This window comes from Stegodyphus dumicola, chromosome X1 (genome assembly GCF_044657685.1).
Source record: "Stegodyphus dumicola isolate Sdum_Otavi_A_Nest chromosome X1, ASM4465768v1".
NCBI classification, from domain to species: Eukaryota; Metazoa; Arthropoda; class Arachnida; order Araneae; family Eresidae; genus Stegodyphus; species Stegodyphus dumicola.
In genome coordinates, this window is record NC_140780.1 from 261,204,250 (window position 1) to 261,226,873 (window position 22,624).

Below are 22,624 nucleotides of genomic sequence, written 5' to 3' on the forward strand. Positions count from 1 at the left end.
TTATCAAAACATGCTGTAATTCATGCTTATTCTGAGGTTCCTGTAACTCAGTAATGGCTTTAATTCGATCAGGATCAGGTCGCATGCCTGATGCATTAAATAAATGACCTAAATATTTAACCTCCCTAACCCTATATTGAAGTTTTTGCTTGTTGAATTTAATATTGAGTTCTTTAGCTCTGTTGATGACCTCTATTAAAATTTTATATTCTTGTACAGTGCTAGCAGCAATGAGGATGTCATAAAAAAATTTTTAAAAAAAACCAATACTCCTGGTACATTACCAAAGTTTTCAAGATTGTGTTTCTGAAAAATTTCAGGTGCACAGGAAATACCCATTGGAAGCCTTAAGAATTTATAGCATCCAAATGGTGTGCGAAAAGTACAATCACTACTATTCCCATCTAACGCTATTTGAAAAAACCTATCCTTTAAGTCCAAAACAGAGTAAATTGATTTATTACATAGCTTTGGTAAAATCTCCTCAATTGCTAGAATCAACACATGTTCTCTTTTTATAGCTTTATTAAGATCTTGAGGATCAAGGCATTATTCTTAGGGATCCATTAGCTTTTGAATTATTACTAGATTGCTAACCCAGTTCAAAGGTTGATCAACTTTTGCAATAATGCCCTGTCTCTCTAATTCGCTTAATTTTAATTCAAGTTTAGGTTTTAAACTAAGTGGTACTCTACGTGGTGGTCTCACTACAGGAGCTATCTGATCATCAACCATGATTTTACACAATGCATTAAATTTTCCCACACCTTCAAACACTTCTGAATTATTAATAATAAATTGATCTTCAGATGGAGGTAAAACAATTGTATACTGATTCAACTTACCTTTAATTGATATTCCAACCTTATTTATAAACTGAATTAAATTAAGTTTAACACATGCATCAATTCATAATGGACGTATATGCTTGCTAGAAGCAATTAAAAACTCTAGAGTATGATCCACACCATCTGAGGAACAATATAACATTAATGATCCATCAGGTTTAACCTTGCCCCCCCCCAAATGCTTCTAATACAACATTACACTTGTTTAAAATAAGATTAGAGTTTTTAGCACTCAGTGTTTCTTAAGTTTTCACAGGCAAAACATTCACTTCAGAACCTGTGTCCAACTTAAAAGTCACAGTTGTCCCTTCAACAATTATAGTTTTAGTCCACTCTTTTGTAGACGATGTTGAGCACACACTTTTAGTTCTTTGAACATTTATGGAATTCACAAAGAATTCATCATTAGATTCCCTATATACATTTGCGTTATCATGCTGAGAAACATTTTGGACGTGCTTCAGTCTGCACAGAGTCGAAAAATGATTTAGTTTGCCACAATTAAAGCATTTTTTTCCATATGCCAGACACTGTCCATTAACATGATGTCTGTTGCATTTTTTACATAAAGATGTCTCAGTATTTGAAGCATCATCACGCCATCCTCTGTACTTCCTCACTGCTAAAGCTGCATTGGCTCCTCCTGCAAGATGTTGCTTCACCTTCCCTCTAGTTACACTGTCAACATTGTGTTCTCCTAACGTTTGAGCATGAGCTTTGCTCAATTCAGCTGCTTTCCCTAATTCAATTTCTTTTTCAAACTCAAATTATTTTCTTGCAGCATCCTCTCCTGTAAATTGGCATCTGATACTCCAAGGACAATGTGATCACGTATGACAGAGTCACTCTGCTCACCAAATTCGCAAGTTTTTATAAGTTTTTTCAGGTCAGTCACGAAACAATCAAAAAGTTCCCCTTTTTCTTGTTTTCTCTTATTGAATAAAAATCTCTCCACCACAACATTTGTTCTAGGCGTTGTGAAAGCTTCAAACCTCTCAAGCACTTTTTCACAGTTACCCTGATCTCCTGTTGAAAGATTGAGCATGTTGAACACTTCAACTGCTTCTTCACCAGTGGCATTTAAAAATAAAGCAACTTTCACATCTGAATCTTTTGAAACATTTCCTGAGGCTTTCATATAAATGTGGAACAGCTGCTTGAATCTGCGCCAGTTTTCAGCCACATTGCCGTCGAAACTTAGGCTTTGCAGTGGGCGACAAAATTCCATCTTGCGTCTGCTGAGAGGAAAAACAACCAAAGGGATTGCCTGGCAATTACTTGTAATACTATTCCACACGACTACGCCATGTTTTAATCATATTAATCTTTATTGAACTATAATTAAGTTCATTACAACACTCTCACACAGCACATTGTTTATTCCAAACCAACATCAACTGACAATTACTTCACTTCAGTTTGACCCGCAACTAGTGTGTTGCCACATATATGTAACAGTTCCTTTACACAAATCTTGATATCCTTTTAAAGATTCTGGTAACTTTTCATTGGAATCAGGATTTACTGTACAAACCCTTTGTATTAGGTTTAATTTTTGCAATGTAGGTAAACCTAAAATAGCTGGAACAGATTTATCAAATGCTAAGACTTGAAATTCTACTTCATCCTTGTCCCCTTTCGATGTTTCAAATAATAATTTACATTTTCCGACTACATCACGTGTAGTACCATTGTAATTATTTAAAGTTACTTTTGATTTAGTCAAACATTTAGCTCTTAAACTTAATTCTTTAAATTTAGGCAATGGTAGCACATTACACTGAGCTCCTGTATCCAACTAACAAATAAATATTTAGATATGTTTACTTCTAGTTTTTCAAACCATTCTGTTTTATTTTTAGAAAATGGATTTGTATCTTCTACTGACCCTAAAATATATTCATTACCATTATTATGTAACTCATGCTCTAAATTATTCTGTACAACATTAACATTTTTATAAGTGCACATTTTAGATAATTTTTCTTTTTACAGTACAAGCAAATCTTATTATAAGCAGGACAGTTGTATAACTTATGAAAAGTTCCACATTTTCTACATGGTTTTGGATTATTGTACTGATTTCCTTGATAGTTTGAAGATTTAGTACTTTGTTGCTTTTGTTTTACATGATAGTTTTTCTTACAAGGCTGACCTTTTTCCACTGAAGGTCGAAATTTATTACATTTGATTGCTTCTATTTTACTTTCTTCAGTTAAAGTTTTCAGCTGAAGTTTTGCTAATTCAGAAGCTTTACACATTTTAATACATTTCTCCAATGTTAACTGATCTTCCCTTAATAATCTATCTTTGAGATTTTTATTTAGAATTCCACTTACTATTCTATCCCTTATTAAACTATCTTTTAATTCTGCAAATCCACAGTTGCTACTTAATTTCTTTAAATCGGTTAAGAAATCATCAAACAATTCACCTACATGTTGTGTTCGACAGAAAAATATATGTCTATCAAAACTTTCATTTGCTTTCGGTATGCAAAAATTTTTGAAAGCTTCAATTACTTTGTCAACATCCTTCTTATCTTCTTCACTTAAATTAAAAGTATTAAACCTTTCAAGTGCCTCTTCACCAATAATATGCAATAAAATAGCTACTTTAATTTCAGGTGACTTAGTAATACCACCAGACGCTAACATATAAATTTGGAATTTTTGTTTTCATTTCTTCCAGTTTTCGCTTAAATTACATTCGAAATTTAGATTACTTGGTGGCTTTAATCCATCCATATTTAATTTAAAACTTTAAATAGTTTATATATATGTATTTTTAGCCCCTTCAAATAAAAATAAACAACGCACTTACCAGCAATAGAAGTTTCGATTTCACTGTAAACAACTTCCCATCATGTTTTTGTTTAGAATATCTTTATGGACACTGCATGGTTCTTCAAAAAAAAATTTCTTTTTTAATCTATGACCGACTCGACTGCACCATGTGTTTTTTTTTTTTTTATATATGTTGGGTATGTGCTCAGTGATGATTACTAAGATATACACAAACATCGTTTATTCTACATTGCTCATCCACTATTCTATATTACAGTTATGATTAAAGATAATAATAGATACAGTTACATATATAACAAGATTCTGTACTGTGTACTTTTAAGTTACAGTTGAATGCGAAGAATCTTAAGAACTAGTAAGCAAATAATTGCTTGAGTTCGTGGGATAGGAAACAAAAAGTAAGAAGGGTGAAATAACCCTTTATTATCCCAATAAGGTATAATAGAACTCTGTCTTGAGAGTTGTACAATAAAGCCGACACTTGGGCTTGAACTTAAGAGACTAAGAACTAAACTAAACTAACCTTAACTAAAAAGATATAGCTGAAGCTATCAAACTTCTAACGAAGTTGGCCCCTTAATGCTAATAAACTGCAAAGCTATCAAGGGCCTAAATTACGGCCGAGCATAATAATAGCTTAAGAGAGAGTAGCAGCCTAAAAAGGTGGACGCTTGCTAGCCAGAATCTCTGGTTCTCTTTCACTAAGACAATAGAACTTTGCGGTTAAATATCGCTCTTCCTCATTTGCATTCAAATGTGATTCTAACGTTTGGAGGTTGGAATTCAGAAATAATAGGAAAGGAAGTTCAAACTCAAAATTTAACTGTTAGATAAATTAATGTAATCCTTACAAGATATACACTATATCCACAAAAATGCTTATACAGCCTAATTTGGGCAACGGTTATACTACAAAAATTGATGAAAATATTTAATTTTAAATCTGAGATAATATTCTGTGGTCATCCCCAAATTGAAGAGCAAACTCTTTGCAATTCTACACAACTAAGAATGAAATACTAGTTTAGACAAAGGTTTCTGATATTAAGTGACCAGCATTGTTAAGCAGACTGTCATGAAAAGTATTGATCAATATCATTTTTTTTTTTTTCAAAAAGCATATCTTACAGAATTTTAAACATTTACGCTCTAGAAAACAGCAGCAGAGTTCAGTACTGGCACATAACTAGCCCATAACATTATTTGCATAAATTGAAAATAAAAATATCCCTATCCTTAATGGATTTTTTGCATATTACTAGATTAAGACTCTGAAAAATTAAAACTTCATGGGAATATTAATTTTAGTATTTGAAAACTGTTGTGGAATGAAAACACTTAGGTGAAATTCTTTCTGCTTATCATCTGTAAAAAAATTATAAATTAAATAATGTTACACACTTGTAAATAACAAAAGAATATCATTAAGTGATACTTAAGAAGGAAAATTAACCTCAAAATATTCTAATTTATACACCCTTTTTCAAAAAAATTGAAGCACCAGGAAGGAAGTGGTTGTTCTTGATGAAATTGAATATGTGTATAGCTTATACACACATAGTAAAATGATTAAAAAATCAAGGTCATAGTACCTGTTCACAGCTCACAATCACTCACTGAGTATTCAAATTAGTAGTTGGTTGAACTGTCCCTGGTGGCAATGCATGCTTGAATTCATCGAGACAAGGAGTGGTAGAGGTCCCTAATGTCATCCTGAGAAGCGTTCTGCCAGGCATTCATCAGTTGTTGCTCCTGATCAGCGATATTTTGTGGTGCCCGAATCTGGCATCCTATCATCTCCCAGACATGCTCAATTGGTGAAAGGTCTGGTGACCTTGCTGGCCAAGGAAGAGTATCAACCGCACGTAGACAGTCCACAGCTATGCGAGCGGTATGTGGCGTGGCATTATCTTGTTGGAAAATGGCCCCAGGATGACGTGCCATGAAGGGTAATGCAACCAGCCGCAGGATGGTATCAATATATTGTTGAGCTGTTACAGATGTACGCAGGATGACTTGCAGTCATAAGAAATACCGCCCCACACCATCACACCAGGGGTTGATTTTGAGTGCTGGCCCCATCCTCTGCAGATACGAACACGGTGGTCATCAGCTTCAAGAGTGAAGAGGAATTACAATGACAGCAATTACAATGGCAGCAACAAAAAAGATAAATTTTCCACCATTGTTACTGGTTTTATACTTTGCGAATTGCGCACTAGAAATGCGTGCAATGATCGCAATTCCTGTTCATTTGCGTTGAAACTTTGATCATTTGCATGTTCAATCAAGATGTTTTTGTATACCAAATTTCGTCACAATCGCAAAAGTTCTTGGTGCTTCCATTTTTTTTTTTTTTTTTTTTTTTTTTCCTTTTCGAAAAGAGTGTATTTAATTGTTCCTTCAAAGCAAGCCAAAAATGACATCTAAAATCCCAAATTTTGAAATTACATATCTCTGTCAATTTTAATCACATGGAAGACAAACACTATGGGTTTTATTTTTCATAATGAGCATAAACTTTTTATAACTATTGGGACTAAATTACAGAATAAAAAGGCAGATTTTGTAATTTTTAGAAAACTGAATTTTTTTTTAATTAAAAACTGGCATGATATGAATATTTGCATCATTTAAAATATTTTTGCAACTCTAAGTATATGTCTGCAACTATTTTTTGAGAAAGTAAAGATTGCCAAGAGCAACATAATAGCTGTGTAAATGCTATTAAGTTTTCCTTAAATTATCATTCATGCTTTGACAACACTGTATTTTAGAATTAAAAAAAGACAGGTGGTAATGCACCATATTTTCGTAGTGATGTGGACTGCCTGTTTTATTTTGATTACTTAGGTGGACTGCTTGCATTATTTTGATTACTTATTCCCTTTTTTGTGGTAGTTACTGGAGAACCAACTCAATGAATAAAATTCAGACAGTCTCACAACATGGTGACCAATTTGAAGCGATCATTTTAAAAATAGTTTAGTGAATTACATATTATTTTGAAAATAGAACTGGTAGTTAGAAAGCATACACCTTAAGAGCTCATTTTACGAAGTCCTTTAATGGTTTGAAGGGTTTATTTAAGAGAGATAATGTTAAGGAACAGAGCATTAGATCTAATTTTGCTAGAATGTATTCTAAACTAACTGAAACAAATCATGAAATAAGGTCTTTATTATTAGAAGAAGAAGATAATAAAAAGTATCAAAATGAGTGAGAGATAATAAAAGAATACTGTGATATCTGGCGACTGTTTGGCGATCAACAGAGCATGCTTGGCGCAGGTAGCTCTTCTTCGAGAAGGGTTAATGTATTTATTAGGAGTTGCATGTTAGCCTCGGAAGAGGAAGGTAGTAGATTGTACTATACGGTAGGAGCGACGTACTGCTCTGAGTAACTATTATATTATGCTTTGAATTATATATTTAATAAATGTTTGTTTTGTCTTGCTAAATGGTGCCTTATTAAACCACGAAGTCATCACAACACGCTCTCTTTCGAGAAAACCAGAGAGGTTAGAAGCTTAGAGCGTTGAAAACGGAAGAGGCGTAAAGTTAAGCCTAACTAACGAAAGAAGTGTTCATTTGCAAAAGAGAGTAAAAACGTGAGAATTATTTAATCGAGAGTTTGAAAGGCTTGATTCTAAAGGAAAATAGAAGAAAATGTTCAAAAACGCAAAGAAAGAGGATTTAGTAACAGTTCTATTGGAAATTGGCGAAGAAGCATCCCCAGATTTGAAGCTGGTAGAACTGAAACACAAACTCCAGAATAGCAAGGAATACATCGAAGATGCTGATTTCGTGAAAGAAATTCTGATTACTACAGTGGAGAATAGAAAAAGAAAAGAAGAAATGGAAAGAATGCAAATGGAAGAAGAAAGAATAAGAACAGAAAGAGAACACGAAATAGAACTAGCGAAGATTCGAGCAACTCAAAATGAAGGAAGTAGAAGTCCAACACCTTTAATACAAAACACAGAATGAGAAACCGAAATTTCCCTGGACAAGCTGATCAAAGGAGTAGAAACACTGACTATACCAGTACCGAAGAGAGCAGAAGAATGGAATATATTTTTCGATTCTATCGAAAGAGCATTTAAGCACAAGAAGGTTCCTGAAGAATACAAATCAGAAATATTATTGAAATTAATTGGAGAAAAAGCTTCAAATGTTCTTGTTTATATAAAGGAGGAAGATCTGCAAAATTACGAAAAAGTGAAAACTCTTGTTCTGAAGAAATATCAACCTACTCCTCAAACCTGTTTAGAAAACTTCAGAAAAACTAAACGTTATTCCGGCGAAACGCATATCCAGTTCGCTTCAAGACTAACAGCTACATGGGACTATTACTGCAAATCAAGAGAAGTAAAGGATTTCGAAACACTTAAGGAGTTAATTATTTCCGATAAATTATTCCAAGCATTAGATGAAGAAACAGCTGCACACGTCGCAATACGCCAAGGAAATAAATGGCTGAAGCCTCAAGAATTAGCTACAGAATGTGATATTTCACGGCCAAAGGAAAATCTTTCGACGAAGTTCGAAATGGAATTAAGCGATCACCGAGATTCCTGGATACAACATGTGCACACGACAAATATATTCCACCACCCATGAGAAAAGAATATCCAAAACACGAAAGATTTCACGCGAGAAGAAAAGAATGTTGTATTTGTGGAAATTATCAACACATCGCGACAGATTGTCCAGACAAAAGAAGAAAGAACGAAACTGCAGTAAATAAGAAGGGAAAGGAATGTTCCAAAACTCAAAAAAATTCAAACAGAACATCAAAAGAAGAAGCCATCGTAGCTAAAGTAGACTCATCCCATCTACGATCTGAATTCGCAGAACGCATCGTTCAACCACTGCAAAAAGTAGATATTTTTATTAACTCTGAGAAAATCAAAGCTATCGTAGACTCTGGAACGCAGATAACGATCGTACATTCATCGCTCATTCCAAATTTAGAGGAGAGAGAAGGAGGTAAAATATTGCTAACACCTGCTTTCGGACAACCAATTGAAGCAAAAGTTTGCCGTGTACCTATTTACCATAAAGATCATGGAAGCAATATATTTAATTTTGTGGATACATTAATTGCAGTGACTGATAAGCTAAATGTGCCTTGCCTAATAACTCCAGAAATATACGAACTGTTGATTAATCCTGCGGCAGAAGAACCAAACGCAGAAAGAAATAATTACGGAAGCGAAAACTTACAAACTTTATTCGCCAATGCACAGTCAAACGACAGCGTTGATTCCCCCCCGCTAATGCTTATGGAGGAGAAAAACGAAGAGGAGGAAGGGAAGAAGGCGAGTGTTTATGTAAACACAGACTTATCGTCTGCTGAACGCCTAAGCGAAGAGCAAGTTAACTGTCCCTCGCTGAGAGAAGCATGGAAGCTAGCAATAGAAAAAAAAGGAAATTATTTATTTATTGATCATCTTTTACATCACCAAGAAAAAATATTAGGACAGAATGTTTTTCAGTTAAAGCTTCCACTTAGTAGAAGAGCACAAGTGTTGGAATTAGCACATAGTTCCATTTTCGGTGCACATCTTGGGATAAGAAAAACAAAGGAGCGAATACGATATTCATTTTATTGGCCTGGATTAGCACAAGATGTTGAAACCTTTTGTAAAACGTGCAAAGATTGTCAGTTGAAAAGTCCAGAAAAGCGATCTGACAAGATTCCCATCACACCGGTCAGAAGGCCAGGATTACCTTTCGAAACAGTTAACATCGACATTATTGGACCTATTGAACCTTCCTCTGCTAGGAAACATAAATATGTGTTATGTCTGGTAGATCAACATTCCCGATGGCCAGAAGCCATTCCACTGAGAAGCTTGACAGCAAAAGCCACTTGCGACGCGCTTTTGGAGATTTTCATGAGAACAGGAATCCCTAATACAATAGCTAGTGACAACGGAAGTAACTTCGTTTCAAAATTAACTAAAGAATTCCAGAAAAGACTAGGTTCTCACCCTAGGTTCTCTACACCTGCTTACAGTGCTTCAAATGGATTAGTAGAAAGATGGAACAAGTCCTTCAAGCAAATCTTACATCATGTCATCAGGACTGATCCTTCGAATTGGGATAAGCACATCCCATACCTGCTCTTTGCATACAGAGAAGTACCAAACTGCACCACGGGTGTCTCACCATTTCAGCTGATGTATGGAAGACAACCAAGAGGTCCTTTAGCAGTACTGAAGTCTTCATGATCAGGAGAAATACCTATACCACCTAATCTAAGTGAATCGGCAGTGGATTACTTACAACTTTTAAAAATAAGGTTAGAACAAGCAGCCGAACAAGCCAATTTAATTGCAAGTGATAAACAACAAAAATATGCTGAGTACTTTAATCGGAGAACAATACCAAAAAATTTCAAAATCGGAGAACAAGTTTATTTACTCATACCAGATTCAAATAACAAACTCTATGCACGATGGACTGGTCCAGGAGAAATCGTGAATCATTGCCCACCTCATTCCTATAAAGTAAAACTACCTGATGGAAAGATCAAACATGTTCATGCAAATAAAATTAGAAAATTCCAAGCTAGTGTCAATGCAGTTGGAGTGATATTTGAAAATGAAGAAGAATTTGGAGAAATTATAACTTTACCAGGAAAAGATCTCTCGACCCCCCTGGAAGATTTTAAAATAGATGCAAATCTGAATTTAGAAAATTTGAATCCACAGCAGAGAAGAAAATTGATAGCTCTTATCAACAAACACCGAGCACTATTCACCGGAAAGCTGAAAATAGCTAAAGTTGAAGCTCATAAAATTAGATTAATACCCAATATGGAGAGGAAGAAACCTTACATTTATAGGATTCCTGAAGCATTGAAACCCAAGGTCGATGAAGAAGTAGAAGAATTATTGAAATCGGGACTAATAGAAGAAAGTAATGCAGAAATAGCTCATCCAGTAGTTTGTGTAAGCAAAAAAAATGGAGATATCAGATTGTGCTTAGATTATCGAGCTTTGAATGCAGTGACGAAGCCAGATGACTTTCCTATGCAAAATGCCATTGATTTAATGTACAGTATAGGAAGAGCCAACGTCATAACGACTTTAGATTTGCTGAAAGGATATTGGGCAATTCCCATGGAGGAACAAAGTAAAGAGTACACATCGTTCAAAACTCATCGAGGTCAATATCAGTTTAAAGTGCTACCCTTTGGATTAAGGAACGCAGCAGCAACTTTTCAGAGAGTAATGAATAACGCGCTGAAAGAATTTTAACAATTTTCAAGAGCCTATATTGATGACATAGCTATATTTTCCACGGATTTGACACTCATCTCCGACATCTGGATAAAGTTTTTACCAAACTAGAGTCACTTGGATTTACTATCAATTCGAAGAAATGTTCGTTTGCAAAACCTCAAATTAAATATTTAGGACACATCATTGGATCAGGAAAACATCAACCAGATCCCGAGAAAATAGAGGCAATCAAGAAGCTAGAAACGCCGAAAACGAAAAGAGATCTTAAAAGTATGTTAGGACTATGTAATTATTATCGCGATTATATCCCAGGGTATGCAGAGATCGCCTACCCACTCACAGAACTCACAAAAAATAAACAACCGGAAATACTCGAATGGAAAGAAATTCATGAGTCAACATTTCAACAACTGAAGGAACGATTAGCGATGTCAACGGAGCTGATCACCCCAACACTGCAGGATCCGTTTGTCATTCATTCTGATGCATCCCAAATCGGAATAGGTGCATGTTTGTCACAGCAAAGGGGAGAGAAGCAATTTCCCATCTGCTACGCGAGCAAGAAATTATCGAAACCTCAACAGAGCTGGCCGACGATAGAGCGTGAAGCTTATGCTATAGTATGGGCATTGAAGAAGTTTGAACCTTGGATATTCGGTTCATCGGTGAAAATTGTGACTGATCATAATCCTCTAGCCTTTATAGTGAGAAATGCTCCGCAATCGTCCAAATTACAACGATGGGCCATAGCTTTGCAGAAATATAATCTCGAAATAGAACATTGCCCTGAAAAAAAACTGTCAAACGCGGATGCATTATCCAGACTTCCCACTTGTGAACTTTGAACATTAATTTACTGTTCATCTTCACGAACATTTTGTATAGTTAATAATTAGATAGTTTCTTTGCTTTTCATAATCATTTTACAATTTTGTGCAAATAAGATGTTTATGTAATTTGAAATAGATAGAGAAATTATTGGATAACAAATATTCGAGGTAAGTGGTAAATTTAGATATTTGTCTCCCAAGGATTTAAATCATGCTGCAGCATCATTAATTAAAAGGAATGTTAAGAATATAATTTTATATATATATAAGAAACTTAATAATTTTACTGTCATCATTGGAATAATACTAGGGTATATTTTAACATGTTTATAAAAGAAAATATCAACTTGGTTTCTTTGAATTAAGAATTGATAAATTGTTACAATAATAATAAGGTTCGGAACAAGTGAAGTTAAAAATGATTTATCTATGTTTATATATAAAAATGTGTTATCTATGTTTATGTAGTAAATTGAGGTATGTCTAAAGTAATTGAGATTTGAAAATTAGGAGAGAATGTATAAAAGTATATGTAGTTTTTTTTTTTCTTTTTCACGTTGATCGCAAACAGTTGCTAGATTTTAGTTTCCAGATTGCTGATTGATTTGTAAATAATATCAACAACAATCTTACGACGGGGGTGTGATATCTGGCGACTGTTTGGCGATCAACAGAGCATGCTTGGCGCAGGTAGCTCTTCTTCGAGAAGGGTTAATGTATTTATTAGGAGTTGCATGTTAGCCTCGGAAGAGGAAGGTAGTAGATTGTACTATACGGTAGGAGCGACGTAATGCTCTGAGTAACTATTATATTATGCTTTGAATTATATATTTAATAAATGTTTGTTTCGTCTTGCTAAATGGTGCCTTATTAGACCACGAAGTCATCACAAACACAACGAAAATTTCATAACAAAAGAAATAAATGTAGAAATTTATTTTAACAGAATTTTTAAAGCCGAAAGTTCTGTTAATGCCTTGCCCGTTCAAAAATGAAAGTTAAAATTACTGATGACCAAACTTTTGGATTCTGATGTAAAAATCAAAGACTGGCTTGCTTTTTGATGCCAATTCAAAAGAACACATGAAGACAGTTATTACGACAAATTTCCAATTTAAAAAAAAAAATTGTGAAGAGCATTTGTTTAAAGTTAAAATGTTTATTTTAATTATCATGAGAAACTTTGGATTAGAACTTGTGGCAAAGCTATTAAGCATTAAATATGTTGCTGAGTATCATTAATTTTATTTGTATGAATTTCATGCTTAGAATTTCTTCTTCTTTCATCGAATTATTGATGTTGAATTAGTTGTCGCCCTGAACTTTTTGTAGTGCTTTAAAGTATTCTGAAGAGCTGTGATATAACTTTATCAACCTTTTCCACTGGATTATTTCTGCTGAATTTTGCAAAGCACAGATAGCAGTTACCTTTTGAAGATGCTATAGAAAACTGGAATTTATTCAAGACTGTAAATGAATTTTGTTGAATGTTTCTAATTTTAATTATTTTCAGAAATATATGCAATTGCAAGTGCTAAACTGAAAATTTTTATAATTATTATTGGATTTTATCATCAGACTATTTAAGTCGAAAAGAACATATGGACTTAAAACGGATTCTAAGCATTTGATGCTTCAAGCATTTTATTTTTGATCAAGAATAAGGATCACTGGCAAACATTTGTTAATAAATGATGGAGGAAACACAATGTTTAACATCAAAGAAGCAATGGTAGCATATCCCTGCAAGGTACAATTTTGCTGTCCTCCCTTTTAGAGGTTGTTCTGCGAAAGTTTTGCTCAGATCTACATGGTGAGAGGGCTCACCATGGCTTAAACAAATAGAAGAAAATTAGCTTGTTTCTAAAATTCAATTAGATTCAAAAGAAGTTTCTAAAGAAAGATGAAAAAGGAATAACAGCCTTAGTTACTTCAACTGCTTCAAATAAAAAATAGTAATTGCATCTTTTTTCCTTCTTTTTTTTAACATTTGCAAATTATTCAACTGACAGCTTGGATATTGTGATTCTTTCAAGATTCTAGGAATCCAAATCACAAAACAAGGAAGAACTACCTGCTTAGGAGATAGAAGCAGCTGAGAAAAAGCATTTCTCTGTTGTTTAGAAAGAATTTTTCTTCAAAAATCTAAGTTGCAAATTCTCTGTGTTTTTTCTGATAAAGAAGGTCTAATGAGACTGAAGACAAGAATCCTTCAAAGAGAAGACATAGATAATTTCATGTGCCCTATATTTTTACGTTCTGACCCTCAAGTTGTGAAAAATTGTTTTTGTACTGGGGTATACTGCCTGTTTTATTTTATTGTATAGGTGGACTGCCTGCTTTATTTGATTATTTAAGTGGATTGCCAGCTGCCTGTTTTGTTTCGATTACTTAGGTGGACTGCCTGCTTTATTTAATTACTTAAGTGATTTGCCAGCTGCCTGTTTCATTTCATTACTTAGGTGGATTGACTGTTTTATTTTATCTCTTATGTATATAGGCTGCTTTATTTGATTACTTAGGTGTATTGGCTATTTTATTTGATTATTTAAGTTGGACTGTCAATTGGGTCCAGGTTATTGAACCGTTTCAGAGTCAAGATAATTGTGTTAAATTTGCAAAGGTGAAAACAGCTGCAGGGGAATATATTCCTCCTGCACAATGATTGTATCCTCTAGAAAGAATTGATGATGATAGCTCTTTTTTATCTAAACAAAAACAATTCAATATTCATGCTGGTAAAGATATTAACTTAGGTTTCTTATAAGACAGATAAAATTCAATGTGGTAGGATAGCTGCAAAACTTTCACATTATGACTAGTTTTTTGCATAATTGTATTAAATATACTGTTCTCTAGTCTCATTGTTAAGTGCATTGTACTTTATGTCCCACACAACTTAAATCAAAAGGTAGAAGCTGTCACGTGCAACTCCATAGTTCAGTAAACGCACTTGTTCCTTAAATTATTTTCCATGCTTTGGCAACACTGTATTTTTATCTCATGTCTAAAATATTAAAAAGAAAGGCCGAAATGTACCATGTTTTCATGCTAGGTGGATTGCCTGTTTTATTTTGATTACTAGGGAGAACTGTTTGTTTACTTTGATTACTTATTCCTTTTTTTTTTTTTTTCCTTCAGTCATTTATTGGAGAACTGAATGAATGAATGAAATTTAGAGTCTCACAGTAAAAGCCGTACAAGGACTTTAGTGGACAAGGTACACACTAAAGCAACAACATTTTATGTATCATTCTGGAATTATATTATTCGAAACACAATATATTTAAAACAGAAGGTTTACTTCACATTTATATTACAAAACATGTAAGTTACCTTATTTCTGAATAACATAAAAGCCAAAGAATGTTTAATAATTGTAAAATGTTTAAAAAGTTATTTTATAAGAAAGAGGGGAAAAAGCATACTTAACATGTCTACATCAAGATAGTCAGTCCAACCATTTGCAGTGAGTAAAGATGGGTCATCTAGAGGCAGTGTTGAATCTAATAAAGATGATAAGTCTTCCTGAACTAAATTGGTTTTAACTTCATTTTTGGTGCCTGTATTTATATACTCTGCTTGTATATTACCACTAAAAGTTCCTGAAGATACTGTAGCTTCAGATGTTCCTTCATTCAATATTCCTTTTGGCAGGTTAAATTCTGAGCAGTCTTCTGAAGACCATAATGAATTGTCAAGAAGTATAGCTTCTGCATCACTAGGTTTGAGTAGTGAAAAGTCTGTGGTTATATTGTCTATTTCAAAAATGTTCTCAGGAAGAGACACATGATTCATAGGAATAAATTCACCAGCATTTTCACCTGCATGGCTCACCTGTACTTGAACATCATTCACAGGATCAACATGCATTAGCTGAATAGAACTGAAATCAGTTTTGTTTGAGCTGTAGAAATCTTGCAATTGGAAATGGCACTCAGCAGCAGAAATATGATTATTATCAAAAGATTGTTCATTTACTTTTCCACAGCATTCAATGCTTTTACAGAAGTGATCTTTTGAACACAGTGACTGTATGCTATTTCTGGTCCCCTTCTCATCAGTTTTAAGAAGCTGCTGGCAACTTTCTGGAATAGTTTTTATAGTTTCAGAAGAATTACTGTTGTAAATCACAGTACAATCTAGCAAAGCAAGGCCAGAACTACTACTACAAGCTAGGCTTTCATTAATAGAATACTCTGGTACATTCGAAACTAAATTATCATTTATAGATACGTTATGTTTTTGCATCATATCAGCTTCTTTAGATGCTGAATATGATGCTGTATTACTATTTGAATATACACTGGTTATAGTTTGAAGATTTAGGGATGGATTCATACTCAGTACCTGATTTATATCCACAGATTCATGAGTTGGATTACGAAGATTAAAGGATGGATTAATGCCCCGCATCTGATTGACAGCAGCAGTTTCAGTAGTTGGACAATGTAGATTTAGGGATGGATTAACGTTCAGTATTTGATTGACAGCAACAGAATCATCTTTTGGACTATGAAGATTTAGGGATGGAATAACACCTGCTATTTGACTGCCAGCAGACTCAGTTACAGAACTACAATGATTTAAGTGTACACTAATATCCGATATCTGACTGACAGCAACAGATTCATTTTTTAGAGGATTACAAGCAATAGAATTAATGTTTATTTCTTGGAAATGGTCTGCAAAAACAACTTTTTTTAATTTCTTAGGAATTTTAGATACATTATCTTGAGCACAAACAGAAAATGAAGAGCCTAAATAGTCAAGATTTTTAAGATGTAATGGAAATGTAGGAGGTACACATGATTCATTATCCAGCTTGGCATTAGAAATAGCAAGTAGTTTCTTATCAGAAAACGTATTGCCTTTGCCCGATTCTGACTTGAGATTTCTACGCCTTCTTTTTTTAATATCACATTTGGAAACAGTACCAATGTTGTTGTCATTTGCATTTTTGTTTCTGCTAATTTTTTTAGAATTCTCACTTTTATTGAAATTGTTGTCCACTTGGCATACTTCAGAAATCTGAGTATTTGATGATTTATTCTCAACTCTTGAGGATACTAGAATTCCTTTATCAAGTTCCTTTAAACTCGCTACCTGAAAATTTTTCACAGATTCAAATAATGATGCTGTAGAGCTACCTTTGATATGTGGGATGAAACGATCAACAAAATACTTAAGCTGGGCCCCACCATCAGCATCACTAAAATAAGATAAAAAAAAAGTATTAAAACTATTATTCAAAACACTAATGAGCATGGCTTAAGAATAGACTGAGAACACATGCAAATTCTGATATTCTTAACATAAAATGTATATAGACCTGAAATAATAATAAATTTTAAAAAGACATACTACACTTACATAGCAAATGCTTGCATTTTCATACTGTTAAAACCATTTTCAGTGTATTATACATAAAGCATATGCTATTTTTACTAACTCAAGTGAGCTAAATAGAGTACCTTAATTTAAAATATTCAAATAATTATGTTGGCAAGCAATATGGTTCATGGGCAAAATTACAATAAACAGAAAAACCTTGATTATTGAGGTAACTGAGACCATACCCACATCGAACAATCAAAAACTTAATTAACAAAGAATTATGCTTTTTTCAACATAGGCTTTGTGAAACTGTTTATCTGAAATTCTAAAATATACACAATTAACTTATTAGCATTAAAAAAATATAAAAAAATAAATAAAAAACATTACTGACAGATAAATATTTTATCTTCTTTTAATTAAGCAAATAATACATTTTACATTTGTTTTATGAAAAAAAAATATTCATGATAAACAGGAATAAACTCTATCAAAATCTAGGCGAATTGTAAAATCCAGACAATTTTTTAAGCATTTTTATTAGACATTATTATTATTATTTGAAAAAGTCTGTTACCTTTTTTGTGATAATGCTATAACTAAATCAGCTGCTGCATGAACATGTGATTTTCTGTTCAACAAAAGATTTACAAAAAAATGCATCAAGACGTTGTTCTAAATACTGAAGAACTTTGCTGAGCCTCTGAGCATTGTCAGCATGGCTAATTTTCACACTGTCTATTTTGAAATCACTATCAGCACCATTTTCATATGAGAGATAAGCCCCCCCTTCAGTAGTATCCCTTTGCAGTTTCAGTTATGCCTCAATCTACTAGTTGTACATCAGAGGTGACATTAGAAGGCTAAAAATCTTTGTTATTTTGCCTGACAATGGCACCTTTTGATCTGGATAACATGGGGCTGTTTGCTAATCAATATGGCTTATTCAATCAAATCTAATCTAATTTTATTAAATGCTGTTTAATATGTGGAACAAAATATGAACAGAAGCACCTTTCAAAAACCTTTTCACTCTTCCCAGAAGACGTGCTTTCTGTAGTTAACCGACAGCAATATTCAGTAATGACCTGGAATACTGATGCAGATTTTCTGATTAAAACAACTGCAAAAAAGTGAAACTTGTTTCTTATTTTTTTAATATCTTATATAACCACACACAGCACATTAAGAAAGACATTTAAAGACTCATTAGTGATGAGAAGGTCAAGAGATCAATCACTGATAACAGAAATTGTAAGTGTTGCTGATTTTTGCTGCCCTTTTTCTTATGCAACTATATTTTTCCAATGATTTTTTTTTTAAACAGATTCTCAGATCAGTTAACAGACACCTCGGATGATACATATGATAAATATCCAGTTACTAGAAGTTCCACTGTATACATATACAGATAGATCAAAGTTTATAATTTTAATGTTAAATAAAATAAAAATAAAATATAGCTTATATATATATATATATATATTATTATTATTATTAATGTTTTACAAACCTCTCCTGTGAACTGAATGCAACTGAGGGCTTACCCATGAACCAACTCCGTATTAGGTGGGAGGGCCGGTTGTAAGTCTGCAACACCTCTTTAAGAGGGGAAAAAATGTGTCGCCTTGCTACACTGGGTGCCTCAAATCCCTACAAAGACTTTAAAATGAACCCTCTCTCTCCATCAGTGCTGGAAAGAGGCACTGGGCACTTACACACCTCAGTTCTCAGAGACCACCCCAGAGGGAGGCTCACAACGGACACTGTGTCCACTTGGCAATCTGACTGGTCGTTGGTGTGTCCCCCCTCACCAGTACTATGCAGCTGCTCGTCACTGAGCAACATAAAATATCACTTCTGATAGTGAAGAAAGTTACAGAAATGCTGCTGAGAATTAAAATATTTCAACTGACAATTTAGTGTAATTTCTGGACACAGCAATTACAGGACTTGAAGAATGGAACATAGTACCCTGAATAAGAAATTATGTCTGTCTACAAAATTAAAAAAAGTATTAGCACATAAAATAAAGCAACTTACTGTGAAAGTAGTGTTAAATAAAGCAAAAAAAAAAAATAAATAAATAAAATAAAATAAAATAAACAAAGATCCTTTTTTGAAGATTTTGATTCCCTTAAGGTCCTAAATGCTTCATGATTTCATAAACAACTAGTATTTCATATTTTTAATTTTATAATTTCCACATGTCATCTTACTAGATTTAAACTGATAATCTAAAATCCAGAAAATGCTGAAATTTAAAATTGCAGAAATCCCAATGAACCCGGACCTCGGACTTTGTACTGCACTGCATCTCTAAATTTGAACATGAATTTCCAAGGCTATGTAATTGTAATTATCACGACAATTACCTACTTAATTATGGAACTATGATTACCTGCTGCAATTAATATTACTTGGTAATTTGTATAAAAATGTAGAACACACAGCAATTACAGGACTTGAACAATGAGCATAGTAACTGAATAAGAAATTTTGCCTACCTATAAAATTTTTAAAAAGTATTAGCACGAAAATTGAAACAGCTTACCGTGAAAGTGGTGTTAAATGAAGCAAAAAAATAAATATAGATCCTTTTTTGAAAGTACTGGTTCCCTTAAAGTCCTAAATGCTTCATTATTTCCTATACAACTGTTTCATACCTTTAATTTTATAATTTCTATATGTCATCTTACTAGACTTAAACTGATGATCTAAAATCCGAAAAATGCCGAAATTTGAAGCTGCAGAAGTCCCAATGAGCCCAGATCTCGGGCTCTGTACTGTACTGCATCTCAGTGTAAATTTTAAAGATTTTCCAAGACTATGTAATTGTAATTATCAGGGCAAAAATCTATTTAATTGTGTAACTATAATTACCTGCTGCAATTAAAATTATATAGTAATTGGTATTACAATTGAATTTGCAATTACTATGATTAAATTATATAATTCCAATAACATTGTAATTTTAAGTAGAAAACTCCAATAACTTTTTAAATACAATTTGGATGTAATCGTAATAGTAATTTGATTACACAATTACTTTGTCATTGCGATTACACAGAGCAATAATACTATTACAGTAGTTACAAAGTAATTGTGTAATCTATTACAATTAAAATGTAATTTGAATTATGCAATTTAAATACAATCTGTAACTGCTACTATGCTTTGCCAACTATACTTCAAAGTAATAGCTATTTATTTTCTTTACCTATTTCAACAAAATATTGAATTCAAAATAAACTTATCATTGGTAATTCGTAAAAAAAATAATGCAATGTTAAAAAATAAAAAAATAAATAAACTTCACTGTTTTCCACATGATATACAGTATGAGCTAAAATGTTTAGATCTAGAAATCACAGCCAACAGACTCATAGGTCTCTCGAGCTTTGTTGTGTTCTGGAATCGTCTTCTATATCAACTTTCTGAAGAACTGCATGAGCTATATAATAGTATGACTTTTATAATTACTCGGCAGCTTGGAAATACACATAAAGACCACACATTAACACAGTACTGGTGTTACTACTAACAAAGTTGCTAAGTTTGCAACAAAGCTACCCAAAATTTCTTAGACTGATTTATCATCATTAACTACAATAAAAAAATACATAATGACATTGGATGATAAAACAATTTAAGAAGTTTTACTTGGACATAACCAAACCATTAATGAACTATGCATGCATAAATTAAGGGCTATCTCACTGATTACCCTTTAAAATGTTTGTAGCATTTTTTAAAAAAATGTTGGTGCTATTTTTTTACATTTATAGGCACTAATGTTTCACTTTAATAAATTAAATACATATATATGTGTATTGTCACAATAAATTACTTTAAAGTGAAGCAACAGTAAAAATTCACGAACCTCAGTTGCTGATTGACACAAACAAAGTGATCGACTTTTGTTGATGAACTATTCATTTGAAGACATCCAACACTTTTTAAGTAAACGAATTTATTATCTCTTGTGCGTAGTCTGTACACTATCATGCCAGTTCCATTCTGATTTGAAAACACTTTAAAAAATAGAATTAGCATATAAGTATGAAACCAAAAATATGCAGGTATAATACATAAGAAAACACAGGGTGCTTCACAAGGTCAGACAAACATTACTAGCAAAAAAGGAATACAAAACACTTTATACAGGAATATGTAGCCACAAATGCCACTTGAGTGTGCCAGAAGTATGAAAAGAATTATGATGAAGGGGGAAAAAGGCAACACAATATATTTACAGTAAACATGCAAATATTTAAAGATGGGATTGTTTCTATCTGAGAACTATTCACGGTATAATTATGTCATAGCTTGCTTCCATTTGTTTTTCCATAACCAAAATGTGTATTAGTCATTTCAGTACAATTAAAACAATGTATCTTATACCTGCAAAAGTCAGTACCTGAAAAATAGTACCTGCCCAGCACAATTTCTACAAAATTACACCATGTGATACACGCAGGTCGCATTTGTGGCTACATGTTCCCATGAAAAAGTGATTTATTTTTCTATTGATCTACATTTAAAACTCTTATAAGAGCTTCTGGGTCCAAAAGTAACCAGTAAAAATTTAATAATTTTAAAAATACAGACAGTACCACAACAAGGTTTTTCAAAGAAATACACAGAAAAGCATTTTTTTTTAATAATGAGATATTTTATTGGAAGAATAGCTATTTGGCATTTCATATGGGACTGTAAGACGATTATTCAGGATCATCATCAATGATATATCCATAATTGCCATTCATGAAATATAAAAAATTGGGAGTTTTGTGGGAGATTTTCATGCTGCATGGTAATACATTTCAAAGGAGCTTCAAACTGACCTAAATTCATTTTATGATGTATGGTTTAGGTTACTGAACTAATTATAAAGTAATTTTTGTGTAATATATATCAGTACATTATTAGATATTCAATAATCTTTGGCTAATTTCATTTTGAAATTTTCTCCTTTTTCATACTGAGAAAATCCTGAGAAGGGAAGAAATTTTTATTTATCAAATTACAATTCAATACAATGAAAACAAAATTAATAATTAAGGCACATACTACTGCATTCATAAATTTAGTAATGTGCCATTAACTTATACAAAAAGTTATTTGTCATACTGCAACCTGAATTACAGCTGAATTCTCACTGATGTTAGGCAAAATATCATGCCACCTTGAATGACCATTCTCATGAATGATGGATGTCTTATTCAACATTTGTAATCCTAGCTGCATTGCAAATTACACTACGCTTCTACACGAAATTTTTGCAAAACTGAAGCATCTCCTGTTGATGAAAATTTTAACTATTCCGCCAAGAAAATATTCCATTATTAAAAGAAAATCCCATGTCGTTATGGGAAATTGTGTGAAAAAACACAGCATGCTACCTTCTATACCTTCTGAATTATTTTTTCTGATACTTTTGGATTACCAGCTGAATGCATAAAACATTTCAAAGAAATCAAGAATGAAAATAAAGTAATACAAGTTAATACAATAATATCATAACATAAACAAATTCACCAATGT

General features: G+C 33.0%; 1 protein-coding gene across 2 annotated transcripts in view; it reads right to left on the minus strand.

Moving 5' to 3' along the window:
* Positions 1-22,624, minus strand: part of LOC118184774 (uncharacterized) — a 290,183-nt gene that overhangs the window by 75,894 nt on the left and 191,665 nt on the right. For both annotated transcript variants that reach the window (XM_085807619.1, XM_085807620.1), the window contains 2 exons: positions 20,961-21,111; positions 15,169-16,952 (listed from right to left, as the gene is read on the minus strand). In XM_085807619.1, coding sequence (XP_085663745.1) covers positions 15,169-16,952; positions 20,961-21,111 — 1,935 coding nt within the window. The remainder of the gene's footprint in view (positions 1-15,168; positions 16,953-20,960; positions 21,112-22,624) is intronic.